The sequence below is a fragment of the Leishmania mexicana genome, chromosome 34 (assembly GCF_000234665.1).
Source record: "Leishmania mexicana MHOM/GT/2001/U1103 complete genome, chromosome 34".
NCBI lineage: Eukaryota > Euglenozoa > Kinetoplastea > Trypanosomatida > Trypanosomatidae > Leishmania > Leishmania mexicana.
The window spans coordinates 1-18,856 of record NC_018338.1 but is presented as its reverse complement, the minus strand read 5'-3'; the positions used below and the strand labels follow the sequence as shown (position 1 = coordinate 18,856).

The window sequence follows — 18,856 nt, the reverse complement described above, 5'->3', positions numbered from 1 at the left end:
GTGCATGGGCTGGTGGGCGAGAGGAAAGGGCGATAAATCGAAAAACGGGCAAAGACTGGTGGCGCAGTTTCGCTAAAGCACACCTATTCGTGGGGCGCTTCTAGGAGTAGTCCGATACGAGAGTGATTCCACATCGTTCTCGCACTGCTACCAATCCCAGCGAACAAGTGCATCGAGCGTTGCTAAGTGAGACTGCTTTGTTACTCGTTCTCCTCTGCTCCCTCCCCCTCCGACGACGGCTGCCTCTCCGACTTTTGGCTTTTTCTTTGCTTCGTTAGCTTCGGTCCGCTCGCTTATCCTGTGCGTCCACGGGACTTTTTTTTCTCTGCACCCCCGAAACTCGCAGAAGCCGCTGAGACGAAGTGATAGGAGGTGCGGTGCAGGGCCTCTCTTTTGCTCCGGCGAGACATAACCATCCGCCAACAACCGCTACGATCACCTCGGTAGTGTTGCATTTGCCTAGCCTTCCTTGTCTTTCCCGTCCGAATTATGCCATCTGGTGCTGGTGTACCTGCCGCACTCCACCGTCAGGCGCTCCCCTTTGATGGAGGTGAGCAGCCGCCACTGACGCCGCTTCCCACGGATCCCAGAGATGACCACTCCCGCACCTCTCAGCTCTTGTTTGAGGCACCTGTGCTTCTGCCTCTCACTGCAGACCAGCGGCACCTCATTGAGGAGCTCGATTTCTTCAAGAAATGGTACCTCTTTTGCCATTTTGTGTACATCTGCACATGGGTTTTGATTGGGTTTCTTGGTCTGCTCGCCATGGTCCCTCACCTCGCAACTGTTGACGCCTTCTTTGTCGCCGTATCCTCGGTGTGCAACTGCGGTCTGCAGTCAGTGGACGTAGGGGAATGGTCTTCCGGTGCAACACTTTTCCGGCATTTTTTGTTTCTACCTGGAGGTGTTGTGATCACCAGCAGCTTTCAACCTCTTCTGCGGCTCTTCATGTTGCACCGCGTGCGGCACGTCTTTTACCCCGAAGAGAAGGATACACCACAGGAGGCGTTATTACGGGCGAAGAAGCGAGCTGAGGCGCGCCGCTTACACTACGCTGCTCTCGTGAGCGCCATCACCCCCTTTGTGTACTTCTTCGTCGTCAACGGTACCCTCATGATGATGCTGTGGAGTCTCAACGTCTCACACCTTTCTGTCTTTGACGTGTTCTGCATGACACTCGCTGCATTCCATAGCTCCATCTTCTTACCCATGGAGGCGTACGCGACGGACGCTGCTGTGACGGGCCTGGTGACAGCAGCGTGCGCACTCGGGTTTACCGCCTTCCCTGTCTTGCTTCGCTTTTTTATGCTGTGCGAGTGGTACTCGGTGTGGGTCGTACGCCGCCTTGCCGGTCTTCTGTGCGGCTGCGTCGAGCTCTGCCGCTCGCCGTTGGATGACACTAGCGACGGTGAGGAGAGGGGCGCCAGCGAAACTGATGACATCTCTGCGGCCTTGCTTCACGCTTCGCCACGCCACTCTTACTCTCCCTTGGACTGCCTACATAATATAGACGCTGCATTTCGGGAGGCGATGACGTCTAAAGAGCCGGGCACCTTTCACCCGTTTCTTTTTCGTCCGAGTGAAACGGTCTTTTTGGGCTGTGCGTGGTGCGCCCTGACCCTGATGCAAGCGGCCCCGTTCTGGTATGAGCAGTGGGATGGGGTGCTGCACGGATACACGTGGCCGTACAAAATATACCTATCTCTCTGCCAGGCCGCTGCCGTCCGCTTCGCCGCCGCCTCCTTTGTGCCGCTGCTGGAGTACAGCAATGCTCATGTAGCGGTAACCATCCTCGCCATGTACCTCCCTGCTCTCCCGATATCGACCGATCGCACGTACCGCAAGTGGAGGCAAATGTTCCGCACCTCGGTCGTCCGCCTTCTCACATCGCGTCTCTTCTGGCTGTTCACTGGAATGGTGATGATGCTCTTTGCAGAAGAGGCCGAGCTTCGGGTGCAGCTGGTCAAGAGTCGTTTTGACATTATGACGCGCACCTTATTTGAAGTCATCAGCGCTTACGCTGGATGCGGGCTGTCGCTGTCGCTGCCCGATTCGAATGTGTCATTTGTCGGTTTCACTGACACCTTTTGCAAGCTCATCATTGCCGCGATCATCCTCGGCGGTCGGCATCGCTTCGTAGATCTCGGCATCGACTTGGGTTTTAGCTCTCTCCAGTCCGATGTCCATGCGACGTCTTTGAGCGAAAGGATCTCTTCCTCACAGACGTGATGGCACGCGAGCTACCGCAGTTAAGTGAGCACAACACGTATGTGATGTGCGCGTTGGCTGGTGTCTCGTATGGGGCTCTCGTGCATGCAACCTGCTACTCATTGTTGAAATGATTTGCGTGCTTGCTTTCTGCTTTTCTATTCTCTTCACCCCCTGCTTCCCACACTCCCCTCTTCTGTAGCGAAAGGCTGCCTCATTCCACAGCGGTGACCAGGAGAGGCAGAGTCGCGCCTCCAGCGTTCTGTCCAGCTTAACCCTTGACCTTGTACTCTGTTGCTTTTGGGCAGTGTTCGCGCGGCGGCCATGGATCAGCGAATAATGATGGTGTGATGACTCTTCGAGCACATCCACAGACTTCCAGCAGAGAACATGGCAGACACGAGGCAAGCAAGCGAACGAAAGCGCCAGTGCCGTCGTTTCCGCGTCCGTGGCGCTCTTTTTCCCCGCCTCTTCCCTTGACCTCTGTGGCGCACACATATGAACGCGGAGAGACAGCGGCATCTCTCCACCGTTTTCGGTCAAGCACTGGTAAAGAAGATGAAGTTCCTGGCCGAGAGAGGTGTGATTCTCACGGGAGTTGTTGCAGTACGGCGAGCCACGCTGGTGGAATCACTGCCCGTTTTTTTCCACTTTCACGTTCATCGTTGCCGGCTCGCTGGCGATCATCAATCGTTTTGCCACTTTTCATGCTTCCTGTGTCGTCTGCTGTCTGCCGTTTTCCAGTGCCCCGGCGCTCACCACCCCTTTCCTTCTCTGTCTTTCTTGGAAACCTCCTTCATCTCTCGCTTGCTCTCCCTCGTCCTTCCGCACGCACACACCTGTGGTGGAGTCCGCAACAGCACAACGCCGGTAGTTTTTTTTTTCACTAGTAGTATCGTCGTCGCTCGTGTTGAGCAGCCGCTAGCACGTTTTCCTTTGGCGATTTACCGTCTCTTCTCTTGTTCACATTTCCTGTGCTAATACGGAACACCACTACCTCGCATAAAGATGCCCCCAAAGGTACCACCACAGCCAGATTTCTCCAAGATGGCGGCCGAGGCGCGGAAGAAGATGAACGCGTACGGTGGCTTTGGCAACATTATTGGCATGTCGGCCCTGGTCGGTGTTGGCTGCGTCTCCATCTATGCCCTCTACAAGTCAGTCTTCTTTGTGCCCGGCGGCTTCCGCGCCGTCAAGTTCAACTGCATCACCGGCCTTTACAACCGCACCTACGGCGAAGGTGCCAACTTCGCGATTCCATTTCTAGAAACGCCTGTTGTCTTTGACATCCGCAACAAGCCTATCGAGGTGCCTACAGCGAGCGGTAGCCGTGACTTGCAGACGGTAAACATGGCCGTGCGCGTGCTTTACCAGCCCAACGTCGAGAATCTGTACCACATTTATCGTCACATCGGCGTCAACTACGCGGAGACGGTTCTTCCCTCGCTCATTAATGAGATCATTCGCGCTGTTATTGCGCAATTCAACGCCTCTGACCTTCTCATCAAGCGTCCCGAGGTGAGCCACCGCATCGGTGTAATGCTGGCTGAGAGGGCGAAGCGTTTCAACATTGATATCACCGACGTCTCGATCACTCAGATGAGCTTTGGAAAGGAGTATACCAACGCTGTGGAAGCAAAGCAGGTGGCGCAGCAGATGGCTGAGCGGGCCAAGTTCCGGGTGGAGCAGGCAGAGCAGGAGAAGCAGGCGGCCATTCTGCTGGCGCAGGGTGAGGCTGAAGCCGCCACACTCGTTGGTAACGCAGTGAAGCGCAACCCCGCCTTCCTGGAGCTGCGCGGGCTGGAGGCGGCTCGCACGATTGCCAAAACGCTTCGTGATCATGGCAACGGTCGCTACTACCTCGATAGTGACTCGCTCTACGTCAACGTCAAGGACCTCAAAATCGATCATTCCGGGACGAAGTAATCGTGCAGCTTCACAAAGAGAATGGATGCGGTGTTGACGCACATTGACCAGCTCTGCCTTCTTTTACTTCCCTACATCCCGTTGCGCTTGTTCACTGACCCCTGCCCGCTTCCGCGTGCCCAGCAGCGCACAGGGTCACCGCTCGATCTGCGCAGGAGGAGTAATAGTCGCGCAGTGGGGCGCATCAAGCAAGTAGCACTGTGTCGCCTGCTGCTGCGACATGTGCGCCGCCTTCTCGATTTCCTACAGCACGCACACCTCCCTTCTTTACGGCACCGCCGTATGTGTGAGTGCACGCATCAGGTGCGCATTCATTTACTCCCCTTTACTTCCCCAGCCGCTGCGGCCTTGTTGCCGCACGCTAGTTCCACACGCTGTTTACTTGATTATATAGGATAACACTTACTACCGTCACCCGTCACAAGTTTTTCACCCACACTCACACCCCCAAGTCCGCCAACTTTTCAGTTGCGCGATGAGGGACGAACAAATAAAAGACGGGGCAGGCAAGGTACGCGGGACTGTCTCTTGCCACCTCCCTTCTTTCGCTGCCGCTGCCCCATGATTATTGAAGGTGATTCAAAGGTGCCAGTGGGTACAGTGGGCCCTCCGAGCAGGCGCGTACACTTGTGCACGACTCTCAACCTCGCTGCGCTCTCTTGCACATGGGATCACCTTTTTGTTTTATTCCTTCTCCATTCTTTCACCCTTTGCATGAGTGGTCACAGCATGTACTGAGAGAGGCGCATGGCGCTTCAGCAACGGGGCGCCTACTCACAGCACTTTCGTAGAGCACGCCCCTCCTTGTACCCACGATAGAGCAGCATCCGCTACACTTTCCCCCTCTTCCGTTTTACTCGCCATTTTCCTTGCTTTTGCTCAAAGCACACATCACTTCTCAACCCCGTTTTGGCCCTTCACTACTCGCAGTCTTTCCACTTTATGCAGGTCAAAGAGGTCTGGGGCGCACTGCTCCGTGCCGCGGAGTGTTCCGCGAAGCAAGCGGGCAGCGGAGCGGAAACTGCTGTGGAGGACACCGTGGCGGGTGTACTGTTACGCTACCCACACCTGAGCAGCGAAGAAACCACGTTTGTCCGCAACTGCGCCTTCAACCTTTCGAGGTTTGCGGCTCTGTGCGAAGGCGCTTTTCAGGGGTATCGAGACTGCTACAAGCGCAACAGTACCTACCGACCATCCATGTATCTTGTTGCATATCTCCTCATCTTTCAGTACCGCGCGCTTGGCGGCGCGACTGTTCGTGAGATGTTTGAGAGTAGCATGCCGACGCCTCGCCTCTGCGAGTTCGTGGAGTTTCTCTTATTCAGTGAGTCTGTGTCGCGCTACGCAGTTCCGCTGTGGCGAGCCGTCTACGATGACTCCTTCATTCAGCGCCACGTTCTAGCCTCTCTATCTTCGGTCGCCGACGACGCGACGCATGACGTCTTGGAGTGGTTTCACCGACAACCATCCAAGTCTGGAACAGCGGTGGCGTGCCCTGCGACAGAGGAGACCGCTGCTCTAGACAGCACACACCTCACCCTTCCTCCCTCTTCATCTGCGGTGCCGCTGCGGCCGCTAGCCGGTTCGCGTTTGCCTCCGAACGAGGTGCGTGAAATGGTCTTCACAGTGCCAGAGCCGCGCCTGCCGCGCATCAAGTCCAGCCCAGCCCCGGCAAACGCTCCGCTGAAGAGGGAGCCAACGACGCCTGTCGGATTCTCCTTTCATCAGCGCGAGGCGGCTGTCTCTGCCGCCCACTCTGAAAAAGCGGCGGAGTGCTCGACCAGTGCGGATCAAAACACAGCACAAGGGGGAGCGCGTCTGCCACCTGCACAGCTGCGCACCATGCTCTCCACATCGAAGTCGGTGCCCACCACCGTGGCGGCGCTCTGGCGAGAGAGGCGCGCGCAAGAACGTCAGCGGGACAACGCGGAAAGGGCGCTGCGTGAGCTGGAGGTGACGGTGCACGATTCGACGGAGTTTGACCTGTGGCGGCAGGCTCAACTAGAAGAGGAGGAGCGGCGGCGTCAGATGGAGGTACTGCGGCGCCACCTTTGCGCCATTGAGGCTTCAGACCGAGCACGAGCCCAGCGTGAGCAAACGATGCAGGCGCGCCGGCGACAGATTCAGAGGATGAGGGTGCAGTACCATGCGGAGATGCAGGCCAATAGGCGGGAGCAGGAGCACGCGCTCCGCGAGCATGAGGAGCATGTTCAGCAACTGCGCAGCAATCTCTCTCGCAACTGCGCTGCTGCGGTCGAGAAGGTTGCGGCAGAGAAATGCGCCCTGGCGGCTCAGGTGAAGGATGAGTCGGAGCAGCTACGCGCTGCTGCGCAGGAGGCGGAGGAGCACCGACGAACGCACCAGGTCTTGTTGATTCAGGAGATTCATTTGCTGCGCGAACGGCTGCGGGAGAAGCACGCCGCGATGGGAACTGAGAGGCGCCGGGCCTGGGCGGATGGAGAGGTCGACGCCGCCTTAGGCCGCATGTCGCAGGCCGAGCTCCGTGACGCGCTGGAGCGCCTCTGCGAAGAGGTTGCGACCGCTGAGGAGTCACGGCGGCAACGGGTGGCTGAGGTACGCAGCCGCACACAGGAGAAACATGAACGTCTTGAGCGCGAGTGCATTCGTGAGCGCGAGAAGAAGCGACGAATCCGTCAGGCAAACCTGGCGCAGCGCATGGCCCACAGGGCGGCAGTGGAGGCGGAGCGGATTCAAGTGGAGACGGCGCGAATGGCGCAGTTCCACGAAAAACTGGAAACCCGACTCCAAGCCAAGCGTGATGCCCACCGCGCCGCACACGAGACGGAGCGACAGCGCAGAAACGAAGTCTTGCTGTGCGCCCAAGACGGTGTCTCAATGGAACGCAAGCGATGGTCGCAGTACGAGGCAGGCCTGGTGCGATGCGCAGAAGGCGAGCAGCTGAGGGTACTCAAAGAGGCTCAGCATCTCGCGTAGCAGAGAGTCGACAAAGCGACTTTCTTATTGGTAAATGTGTTGCATGTATAATAGCGCAAGAGGTATGGGTGAGAAAGAGTCTGTTCCACTTCTTCCGGCTGTGACTCTGGACGGTGCATGTAAAGCGACTTCCTCCCTTCCTCCACCTTCTCATCCTGCTCACGACTTTTTTCTCTTTGCCCCCTTTTCCTTTTGACCTGTTTGCGTCTTCTTTGCCATGCAGGGCAGATCGATCCCCTTCTGTCGATGTGTGCGTGTGTACCGCCCGTGCTCTCCGTGTATTCTACATCACTACACAAGACCAAACAGCCGGCCTCCGGCCAAGGGCACGCGTATGTGCCATCTTTCCGTTTCGTTATGGTGCAAAAAGAAAAGAGAAGATGCATGCTCTCAAAAGGAGACATCAGTCTGTATGGCATACAAAGGGGACACTAATCGGGAGAGGACCTCTTTGTGGTGTGTTCATTGTGTTTTTTTTTTTGCATGCGTTGTGCATTCTCCACCGTAGGCCGCTGAATCATTATGTCTCCCTCGCTCTCTCCTCAGACCTGGCTCACAATGTGACACTGTGGTGCAGCTTGATCGGCGCAGCATGCTTTAGTCTACTCCATGTACTGCCGGTATAGCGGGACCGTCACGCTAATGTCTCTCTACTGTTGTTCGCTTCCTCCTTTTTTACGTTTATTTCGCTGAATGGGTGTCTGCACTGTACGACATTGGTGTCTCCTCCTCCTCCGGCACACGTGAGGGTTGCACGGTGTGAGCGTCGGCGTGTGCGGGGTGCTGCAGCGATGCTGCATCAGAAGAAGCAAACGCGGGCGGCCCGCAGCTGTCCGAAAGCGGCGGAGGTGTTCGACCCCGTTGCGTACGCAGCCTCCATCGCAATTTCTGCCGCGGAGAAACGGTTACGCGCGTCACACGTGCGGGGTGCGTCTTCCTCAACGGCCCGTCCCTCCTCTACTCACCGGTCACTGAAGGAAGGTGCCCTCGACGAGGCTCCGGAAAAGGCTGCTGTAGTCAGCTCTCACACAAAGAGCGCCTCTGTGGCGCGTCGCTCTGTCTTTCCTCAACTCAATGCATCCGCCGAAGGGCCGCGCACCATGCTTGAGGAGCTGGCCTGCGCGTCCGACTCAAGCTTGAGCGTGATCGCCGGCACACCACCGATGCACACATGTGCGGCACCCCACAACCGCACACCAGTAGACGCCTCACGCAGCGCCTCTGTGCGCTCGCCGTCCCCCCCCACACCGCGTCCTTCAAACATCCCTAGATATCTGGCTCACTGGGCGACGCGCACCGAGTCACCACCGTCAGAGCAGGAAAATGTGCGCAATACTGAGACCAATGAGGATGACGATGGAACTGTGTCTCTGCGGGATGCCTCCCCTCTGCGGGAGCACAGCGTGTCGGGTAGCGTAGGTATCCGCTATCACACGTGCACTGTGGAGTCGGTTCACTCTATCGTGCGGCAGCTTAATTTTTCTCTGTACCAATAGACGCGCGATCGCGCTTCCCTCTGCACACCTGCTGGTAAGTCTTCTACTCACACTCTCCTTTCTTTAGTCTTGTGGAGAGGGTGGTGGTGAGCAGCAGCCAAGCTTCTCGCATCGCTGTCTCTCATCTCTCTTTTGTTTGACGTGTCAGCGTCTAGATTTGTGACAATCACTCATGCGTAGTAAGCGCGGACCGCCAGAGCACGTGTCATGGGCCTCTCGTAAGAAACAGCGCAATGCCTGCTGCCCATCACTCAATGGGTGTGCAGCTGTAGTTTGGTAGTCCGCGAACGAAGCACAGTTTTTTTTTTTCGCGCGACTGGTAACGTGGTAGTCGAGGCGGCATGGGGTCACGTGAGACTGTTGCGCTCCGCTCCCTCTCTTACCCTGGAAAGTCTGCTACAATCATGTGCCGCCCGCGGTCGAGAAACGCTTGTTCATCAGTGCCGTCCGACTTCACTGATTCTGCTCTCACTGCGGAGATCCTCTTCGCGTTCTTTCTTCCTCTTCCCTCTATCGCCTTTGCCTTGTCGGCTGCCACGCAGAGAAACGAGCCTGCTTCTTGAACGAGTGACCAACCAGGGTCGACGCACACACACACACACACACACACACGCATACTCACTTCGATATCCACGTCGCCACACTTGCGACTGTTTCCGTTCCTTACTCCCTCCGCTTTCAAAGACTTATAGTCTCTACGTCTCTTCTTGTTGAGTTGTACACTCGTAGCCTCCCTTCTCGATCCTCGCCCATACCAAACGTACATTAGCACACCACGAGGCCCTGTTGACGCTTTTCTGTCACTACGCGGTATAGTTGCGTTTTGCGCTTTACCACTGACCGTCGCGACTCGACACGCCTCCCCGGAGCTCGAATTCTCCGCTTGGCAGCCATCGCGTAGTCCTGCTCTTTTCTATTTCAGCTTTTCTGTCAACTGAGGATCGTTTGTTCCTGCTCTCTTGTTGTTCCGTTCTGCCAGATGCGTCGCCTCTTTGCTGCCTCTGGCACTTCGGTCGTCGCAGCGAGCTCTGCGGCGGCCAGGAGGCATGGCAGCGTTCAACCGAGCGAGTTCGTATTCGCACCCGTCCCCGGCGAGGAAGAGGCGACGCGCAACGGCGTCAAGATGAACTTGTTCCAGGCGGTCAACTCGGGTCTTGATCACGCACTGTCCAAAGAGAGGACGGTACTTCTCGGCGAAGACGTCGCGTTCGGGGGCGTTTTTCGTTGCACGCTTGATCTGCGCAAGAAGCATGGTCCGCAGAGGGTATTCGACTCGCCGCTAACGGAGCAGGGCATTGTCGGCTTTGCGGTAGGCATGGCTGCCGTCGGCTGGCACCCCATCGCCGAGGTACAGTTCGCCGACTACATCTTTCCAGCCTTTGACCAGATTGTAAACGAAGCTGCCAAGTACCGCTTTCGAACGGGCGGCAGCTTTCACTGTGGCATGCTGATTCGCGCCCCGTGCTCTGCGGTAGGCCATGGTGGCATTTATCACTCACAGAGTGTTGAGAGCTACTTTACTCACTGCCCTGGATTGAAGATCGTCATGCCGTCATCCCCGTCGGAGGCAAAGGGTCTGCTGCTGAAATGTGTCGAGGAGAATGACCCCTGCATCTTCTTTGAGCCCAAGATTCTCTACCGCAGTGCAGTAGAGGAGGTGAACCCGGACTACTACACACTGCCGCTGGGCAAGGGCCGAGTTCTAGTAGAGGGGCGTGACGTGACCATGGTTACCTACGGTTCTCAAGTGTACGTGGCGGCCAAGGCGGCAGAGATGGCGCGCAAGGAGGGCATCTCCGTAGAACTCATTGACCTTCGCAGCTTGTTGCCGTGGGACCGTCAGCTGGTGGCGGACTCGGTGAAGAAGACGGGTAAGGTGATTGTCACGCATGAGGCGCCAAAGACGAGCGGGTACGGTGCCGAGTTGGTGTCCAGCGTAACAGAGGACTGCTTCCTCTCACTCGAGGCCCCGCCGATGCGCGTGTGCGGCTTGGACACGCCTTTTCCTTTGCACGAGCGCCTCTACCTACCGAACGAGCTGAAACTGTTGGACGCTATCAAGTCCGTGGTGCACTTCTGAGTTCCCGGGGCCGCGCTCTCCCTCTCCCTCGCATATCCTATCGTGCCCTCCCTGCCACTTACTCAGCTTCCAAAGCGGAGTACACACATCGCACTCGCGCTTTCGGTCGATGTTGTTCTCAAGCGCGACGCTGTCTTGGCTTTTGCGTCTTCGCCCTCCTTTTTCCCTCTTTTCTTCGTTCTTCGTCATTGATGAGCGACGTGCCTGGCAGCGACTTATACTCAACACACGCATACATGCGACTACGCCACTGCACATGTGAGGCCCACGTTTCCTCGCGCACCGTAGTGCCCTCGTTTTTTTCCCTTTCCTCAATTCCATTGGAGAGAATCGGCATAGACTTTTGTATTCACTCTTTTGTGACGTTTTCTCGGCCTAGAACGGAGATAGAGAAAGTGGGAGAGTAGTCAAGGTCGAGGAAAGAAAGTGTTGTGCCTCTTTGCGAAGCTCCCTTAGGGGTGCAGCCCGTTGTAGCAGCAAGCACAACCTGAACGGTGCGTTCCTTTGAGCGCTCTGTGTGCGTGTTTGTTTCGATTACGGGAGAATACAGAGACAACTGTAGTGAGGCATAGGATGTAATTTGGCGCCTGACAGCCTCAGGGCGTAAAGAGCTATGTTGTTGTGTGAGTCATATTACCCCTCGGAACTTCGCGAAAGAGGCAACTTCTGTACAGCAGCATTACATGACGCTGTGGATGCGAGAGCACCGCACACACACTCACGTGCTGGAGTGAGGCTGTCTGGATCCCCTCAAGTGCGCTAGCACGCAATCAGGCGAGTGGGATTACTCAGGCAACTCCTGCTCGGTCAGCTGCCATCTCCGTCAACAATTCCTTAGCACCCATTGAGACTGACGCCGCACAAGGTGGTACACAGGCATGACAACGACGCAAGATCAGAATGCAAAAGAAGACCCCACGCGCGGCACCCACAAGGTACTTTACAAAGCCGCGTTGTTTTGCCATAATGCTAGCTGGAGCACTGCATCCGCCTTCCTCACACGCCGGCTCTAGCCTCGACAGCCGGTATGCGCCGCAACACCCCACAACTGTTTCACTTCTGGACGTTCCAATGCTTCGCCCTTCTTGCCTTTCTGTGCGTCTTCCTCCCATACCTGCCGCACCTCTCTATTGTGCACACCGTCCCCTCTTCCCCCCTCCCCCACACACAGAGAACAACTACGACAAAAGAGAGCGCACTATCTCAGCTGAGTGGGTCTTTTTCTCCATCCCATTGAATGAGACGTACGGTGAGCGCGAGAGCGTCATCATGACCCTTTCTTTGACTGGAGAAAGCTCATGGGACTCCTCTGTGGGGCGCAAGTGCTCCGAGCTTGCGGATGAGCTGAAGGAGAAGGGCGTGCCTCTTCTTCGCGTGACACGCACCTACACTGTAAAGAAAGTGCTCATATCCTTTTCTCCTGTGGGCGATGGTCTTCAGTACAAGCCGGCGTCGGAGCATCACAGTTCTCTTCTTTTTGCCGACATGTGGGCTATTCGCCCCCTACCGCCTTCCCACAAAATCTGCAGTAAGGCAGGTCTCAAGCACTTTCAGTACTGCTTTCAGGTGGAGTCCCAGTTTGGCTGGTCGTGGAATCTCGTATGCAACACTGCGCTGGAGCGCAGCACCTGGATCGACTTTCTAGAGCAGCGCCGCCGCACCTTTCTGGGCAAGAGCCGAGCCAATGCGGCAAATGCGTCCGTCGAGCGATACTGGTTCATCGCGGCGCAGCAGGGAAAGACGAAGCTATCCTTTAATGAGATATCGATGCTCGCCAACAAGCTGTTTGGTCGCGTGCCCGCTGCGGAGTTTGCCGACCGCTTTCGCCAGTGCGACAGCGACAAAGACACATGTCTCAACTACGAAGAGTTTTGTGAGTTCTTCCACTACTTCAACGAGGCCAAGGCAGCGCGCAGTATCTACGAGAGGCAGACATCAGACGGCGCATCTGGCATGACGGCAGAGGAGTTCACCCGTTTCTGCATCGCAAACGATGCGGCGGCCACCGTGACGCCGATGCGTTGTGCGTCCCTATTTCACCTCTTTGCAAACAGGCAGTCGGACCGAATGGCTTTGAACGGCTTTACCGCCTTTCTGCTGCACCCGCACCACAACTCCATCGTAGACGCACGCCAACTTCGCTTGGCAGACTCGATGGACCACCTCCTTCCACACTACTTCATCAACAGCTCTCACAACACCTATCTCACCGGCAATCAGCTCAATTCTGAGAGCTCCTACAATATGTACCGCGACGTGCTGTTGGCCGGTTGCCGCTGTGTTGAGATCGATTGCTGGGATGGCCCCTCTGGCGTGCCCGTTGTGTATCATGGTCGAACCATGACCACCAAAATCGCCTTCGAAGACGTAGTCCGCACCATCAATGACTACGCGTTTCAAAACCCTATCGACTATCACGAAGCCACCTGGAACCCTCGCGAATTCCCTGTGATTGTGTCCCTCGAAGTGCACACAAGCCCAGAACAGACAAACCGGATGGCAGACATCATCCGCAGTGTGTTCAAGGAGCGTCTGTTTCTCTCCCGCCTCGATGCGTCCTCGTACACACCGGCGAAGCTGAAAGGTAAGATCCTCGTCAAGTGGAAGATGAATGCCGCCGGTGTGGAGGATCTCAAGGATACGACGGGTAGCGGGATTCGGGCAGACCGTCGAGCGCCTCTGCTCACCACGCTGAACCTCTCTACATGCGCCTCGATTGGGACCGTCCGATCCACGTCATGGGGTGCCGAGGAGCAACCCTTCAACGTTCAAAGCTATGTGGAAGGAGAAGTGGCTCGGCTAGAGGCGTGCTCCCCGGTGGACTTTGTGCGCCAGAACACACGCATGCTCTCCCGCATCTACCCCGCGGGTACTCGCATCGACTCTTCCAACTACGATCCCATGCTTATGTGGCGCCTCGGCTGCCAGCTGGTAGCGCTCAATTGGCAGACGCGAGATCACAACTTTCGCGTTAACGAGGGCTTTTTCACACATCAAAACGGTGGGTGCGGCTACGTTCTAAAGCCTGCGTACCTGCGCGATGTCGGTGCGGGATGCAGCGCCGCCCCTTTCACCCTTGCGTTGCGACTCATCTGCGGTTCACATCTCGGCACCACGTTCGACGGTGCCGACGTCATCCACGTGTCATTGCGGGTGTGGGTTCACGGCGAAGCGTGGTCGCATGAAACCATTGCCGTGCCAACTACAATCTATCCCGAGTGGAACGAAAGAATGGAGCTGCAGGGAAGGTGCAAGGAAACCGCAGTGCTCTGTCTTTGCGTTGTGGCTCACACCCGCAGTGGCGCCACGCATGATGTATGCACAGCATGCCTTCCGGTGCGTGTTTTGCGAACTGGGTATCATGCAGTGCCGCTCCGCCACGCCAAAAGTGGACACACGGCCGAGGTCGCGTCCGTCTTGTGTCACCTTTCCTTTAAGACCTAGACGGCGTTTTCCTGACGATTGATACACTCACAAGCAGCTGCTCCATATTCTCCTCGGCCACTCGGCCTCTCCGGGACCGCGCGGGGCGTACGTGCTGCGATCAGATGCTCAGCGCAGCTGCATCACGTCGATGTACCCATATCTTCCACAATTCTTGCTGCTTGTTTCACACCCGTCTTCTGACGTTCACTGCAACAAAAAAGGCGAAAAAACAAACAAACGGAACAACTCTCGCAGGCGTTTCCACTTTAGTGAACGGACTGCCTGTCCTCAGCTACAACAGGCTCGAATTAGGGGAGGGAGGAGGGGGATGCCACCTCAACTCTTGCGCCTGGCATTGACCTGCGCAATCCACGGCAGTGTTTTCCCGTTCACTTCGAACTTCTCGACGCCTGCAACTGCAGTACATCATTGTTCTCGGTATCACGCAGACATACGTATACAATCACCCTGTCAAACCCTTCTCTTGCCATATGTTCTCCTCTTATGCGCTTTCTACGTCTCCGGATAACAACGGGGCACTGTCCCACACGTACACGTACACACACACACGGCACCGTCAGTGCATCACTTTTGTTTCTCACAACCGCCGTTTCTCAACTCATTTTACTCACCTTCTAACCTCTTATCTTCCCCTCACTCTACAAAATGTCGCAGTTGGCTCACAACCTGACGCTCTCGATCTTCGAGCCGGTTGCGAACCACCGGGCAACCCGGATCGTGTGCACTATCGGCCCTAGCACACAGAGCGTGGAGGCGCTGAAGGGACTGATTCAGAGCGGCATGTCTGTTGCGCGCATGAACTTCTCGCACGGGTCACACGAGTACCACCAGACAACAATCAACAATGTGCGCCAGGCCGCCGCGGAGCTTGGTGTGAATATCGCGATTGCGCTGGACACAAAGGGGCCCGAGATTCGGACGGGACAGTTCGTTGGTGGCGAGGCCGTGATGGAGCGAGGCGCGACGTGCTACGTGACGACAGACCCTGCGTTTGCTGACAAGGGCACGAAGGACAAGTTCTACATCGACTACCACAACCTGTCGAAGGTGGTGCACCCTGGCGGCTACATCTACATCGACGACGGCATTCTGATCCTGCACGTGCAGAGCCACGAGGACGAGCAGACGCTGAAGTGCACGGTGACTAACGCGCACACGATCTCTGACCGGCGCGGTGTGAACCTGCCGGGGTGCGACGTGGACCTGCCGGCTGTGTCACCGAAGGACTGCGCGGACCTGCAGTTTGGCCCGTACAGGGCGTGGACATGATCTTCGCGTCGTTCATCCGGAGCGCGGAGCAGGTGGGCGAGGTGCGGAAGGCGCTTGGCGCGAAGGGACGCGACATCATGATCATCTGCAAGATCGAGAACCACCAGGGCGTGCAGAATATCGACTCTATCATTGAGGAGAGCGACGGCATCATGGTTGCGCGCGGCGACCTCGGTGTTGAGATCCCAGCGGAGAAGGTGGTGGTTGCGCAGAAGATCCTGATCAGCAAGTGCAACGTTGCCGGCAAGCCGGTGATCTGCGCGACGCAGATGCTGGAGAGTATGACGTACAACCCCCGCCCTACGCGCGCTGAGGTATCGGATGTCGCTAACGCTGTCTTCAACGGTGCGGATTGCGTGATGCTGTCTGGTGAGACGGCGAAGGGCAAGTATCCGAATGAGGTGGTTCAGTACATGGCGCGCATCTGCCTGGAGGCGCAGAGCGCCGTTAACGAATACGTCTTCTTCAACAGCATCAAAAAACTGCAGCCCATCCCGATGAGTGCCGAGGAGGCTGTTTGCAGCAGTGCCGTGAACTCTGTGTATGAGACCAAGGCAAATGTAATGGTGGTGCTGAGCAACACGGGCCGAAGCGCTCGACTGGTGGCGAAGTACCGTCCGAACTGCCCGATTGTGTGTGTGACGACGCGTCTTCAGACGTGCCGCCAGCTGAACATTACACAAGGCGTGGAGAGTGTTTTTTTTGATGCAGAAAAGCTGGGCCACGATGAGGGCAAGGAGCAGCGCGTCGCCATGGGTGTTGGATTCGCCAAATCGAAGGGTTATGTGCAGACTGGTGACTACTGCGTTGTGATTCACGCCGATCACAAGGTCAAAGGCTATGCGAACCAGACGCGCATTCTTCTCGTCGAGTAAGTCCTATTCCCATTCGTTCCTTGTCGCCACGCTCTCGTATCCAGGGAAAATCTTTACTGTGTTGTATTCTCTCCTTTGGTTCGTCAGCACCACCATTCCGCCTTTTGACATGTGTTTTACTATGTTCTGTGGCTTGTTGTTGCCGTTGGTCCTTTCGTGTGCGCGGTCTCTCGTCCCTTCACGAATGGCGACATCTGTTTTTCTTTATTCTGTTTCCTTTTGGCTCCCCTCTGGTCTAAACACTTCGAGCTGCGAGCCGTGGTATGTTGACGCACAACATGGTGGCCTGTGTGTTTGTCTGTGATGGTGGTCCGGTAGCTGCCAAAGGGAGGAGAGGGCGTGAAGCAGGGCTTCCCGCAGACGAAGAAGAACGTTGTTTCGAGCAGGAGAAGGCGTATGAATTGGTGTCATTTTTTCTGTGAGGTAGGACTGCAGCCTTTCACACGTATTTCAAACACGCTCAAGCGCTACGATTATACGTGCCCTCCTCTGTCCCTCTATATGTCATCTCTCTTTTCTCAGAAGATCGCCTCTGCAAGTTTTTTTTCTCGCCCACGTACACGCTTGCCTCTCGCCTTGCACCTTTGCCGCACAAACAACTGCTCACATGCACAGTGCCACCCTCAGCACAGCTGTGCGCTGCCTTACATACCTTATCGCGTACAATGCGGCGTTCTCGGCTCCTTGAGCTTTCTCATTTTCTGTTTCATCGAGTGCGGGACACTATCACCGCACTGTTCTCACCCACATCCGTGATGTTTCCTATTCATGCCGGCTATAAAGGGACAAGCGAGGTGAGACCATGATTGACCATCGCGTACGTCTATTTCCGACGCAAGCAAACGCTTGCACAAACTTACGTTGCCAAGTAACATCCCTTTTAGCCTCGGTTCTGCATGAAAAGAGCGGCTTCGCGCGGCGAGTCAGTGCGCGAGGTCCACTGCGCCTTTACTACATGTTGAAAAGGATGACATTGTTGCTGTCTCATCACAAATGACGCTCTTAACTTGTTTCGTGATGCCCTCGTAAATTGCTCTCTTCCGTTTTTCCACCGTGTCCCACCCTCCCTGCTCGCACCTTTTTCATCTTCTGTGGTCCTCCCGTAAGGGCCCAAGCGCGCCAGCGCCAGCCCGCGCGTCGCCTCTTGTACTAGGCACACCACCATCCGTGTGTGTCGTGCTTTTTTCTCCCGCCTTGTGCGCCGCCCTTGATGACCAGGGACATCTCAGTGCGTGGTGTTAAGGCCCGGTAACCCACTCTGCGTCTGAATGCCAGACAGCCCCCTAATTGCTGCCAAATGCGGAGCCACTTCTGGTGGTGGCAGGGCGGAGCGCCTAGGACGGAGGGGGAGGGAGGTCAGAGCGATGCATTGCCACGGATGTCGGCGGCCAGGCCCTGGGCGGCGTTGCGTCGCAGCGACCTGCAATCGTGCACACGTTCGTGCCATCCATATGATTAGGCAGAGTGTCAAGGTGACTCGCACCTGCACCACCCTGCCCCCACGCTGCCTACTGGAGTGGGGAGCCTGAGCCGCCGCGAGGGAGGCACCAGGCGGGCAACTGGCATAATGGGGGAGCGGCTGTGAGTCGACCTGCGAAGCTGGGGTGGGCAGAGCTGGAGGCGGAGGCCGTGCTCTCCGATGACTGAGTTGGCGCGTTGCTGGACCGCTGGTGTCCGGCGCTGCTTCGCACGGCTGGATAGGACTGTGACAGGGCGGAGAGGAGTGGCGTGTTCGGCTGATGCGCCATGGCAGTGCATTCATGTTCAAGTAAGTGGCGAGTGCACACAGAAAGTGACTGTTAGGGTCAATGCTTCGCATGCACACTCTTTGCTGCTCGCAGTTGGCTCACAACCTGACGCTCTCGATCTTCGAGCCGGTTGCGAACCACCGGGCAACCCGGATCGTGTGCACTATCGGCCCTAGCACACAGAGCGTGGAGGCGCTGAAGGGACTGATTCAGAGCGGCATGTCTGTTGCGCGCATGAACTTCTCGCACGGGTCACACGAGTACCACCAGACAACAATCAACAATGTGCGCCAGGCCGCCGCGGAGCTTGGTGTGAATATCGCGATTGCGCTGGACACAAAGGGGCCCGAGATTCGGACGGGACAGTTCGTTGGTGGCGAGGCCGTGATGGAGCGAGGCGCGACGTGCTACGTGACGACAGACCCTGCGTTTGCTGACAAGGGCACGAAGGACAAGTTCTACATCGACTACCACAACCTGTCGAAGGTGGTGCACCCTGGCGGCTACATCTACATCGACGACGGCATTCTGATCCTGCACGTGCAGAGCCACGAGGACGAGCAGACGCTGAAGTGCACGGTGACTAACGCGCACACGATCTCTGACCGGCGCGGTGTGAACCTGCCGGGGTGCGACGTGGACCTGCCGGCTGTGTCACCGAAGGACTGCGCGGACCTGCAGTTTGGCGTGGAGCAGGGCGTGGACATGATCTTCGCGTCGTTCATCCGGAGCGCGGAGCAGGTGGGCGAGGTGCGGAAGGCGCTTGGCGCGAAGGGACGCGACATCATGATCATCTGCAAGATCGAGAACCACCAGGGCGTGCAGAATATCGACTCTATCATTGAGGAGAGC

General features: G+C 56.8%; 7 protein-coding genes across 7 annotated transcripts; all 7 read left to right on the top strand.

Moving 5' to 3' along the window:
• Positions 1 to 489: 489 nt before the first annotated feature.
• LMXM_34_0080 (putative transporter) lies at positions 490 to 2,229 on the top strand (the record flags this gene model as incomplete). Its single annotated transcript, XM_003878964.1, has 1 exon — positions 490 to 2,229. The coding sequence occupies one exon, from the start codon at positions 490 to 492 to the stop codon at positions 2,227 to 2,229; it is 1,740 nt and encodes a 579-aa protein (XP_003879013.1).
• A 1,026-nt stretch (positions 2,230 to 3,255) lies between these two features.
• On the top strand, positions 3,256 to 4,134 carry LMXM_34_0070 (putative prohibitin; the record flags this gene model as incomplete). Its single annotated transcript, XM_003878963.1, has 1 exon — positions 3,256 to 4,134. The coding sequence occupies one exon, from the start codon at positions 3,256 to 3,258 to the stop codon at positions 4,132 to 4,134; it is 879 nt and encodes a 292-aa protein (XP_003879012.1).
• Positions 4,135 to 5,076: 942 nt separating this feature from the next.
• Positions 5,077 to 7,089, top strand: LMXM_34_0060 (conserved hypothetical protein; the record flags this gene model as incomplete). Its single annotated transcript, XM_003878962.1, has 1 exon — positions 5,077 to 7,089. One exon carries the CDS (start codon positions 5,077 to 5,079, stop codon positions 7,087 to 7,089), a length of 2,013 nt encoding a protein of 670 aa, XP_003879011.1.
• Positions 7,090 to 9,564: 2,475 nt separating this feature from the next.
• Positions 9,565 to 10,665, top strand: LMXM_34_0050 (putative 2-oxoisovalerate dehydrogenase beta subunit,mitochondrial precursor; the record flags this gene model as incomplete). Its single annotated transcript, XM_003878961.1, has 1 exon — positions 9,565 to 10,665. One exon carries the CDS (start codon positions 9,565 to 9,567, stop codon positions 10,663 to 10,665), a length of 1,101 nt encoding a protein of 366 aa, XP_003879010.1.
• A 1,269-nt stretch (positions 10,666 to 11,934) lies between these two features.
• On the top strand, positions 11,935 to 14,109 carry LMXM_34_0040 (phosphatidylinositol-specific phospholipase-like protein; the record flags this gene model as incomplete). Its single annotated transcript, XM_003878960.1, has 1 exon — positions 11,935 to 14,109. One exon carries the CDS (start codon positions 11,935 to 11,937, stop codon positions 14,107 to 14,109), a length of 2,175 nt encoding a protein of 724 aa, XP_003879009.1.
• A 648-nt stretch (positions 14,110 to 14,757) lies between these two features.
• Positions 14,758 to 16,256, top strand: LMXM_34_0030 (putative pyruvate kinase; the record flags this gene model as incomplete). The annotated part of the gene is given in 2 exon segments (XM_003878959.1): positions 14,758 to 15,276; positions 15,279 to 16,256. Coding segments are annotated over 2 exon segments (1,497 nt in total).
• A 1,808-nt stretch (positions 16,257 to 18,064) lies between these two features.
• On the top strand, positions 18,065 to 18,856 carry LMXM_34_0020 (pyruvate kinase; the record flags this gene model as incomplete). Its single annotated transcript, XM_003878958.1, has 1 exon — positions 18,065 to 18,856. A coding segment is annotated over one exon (792 nt), but the record flags the coding sequence as incomplete, so codon positions are not given.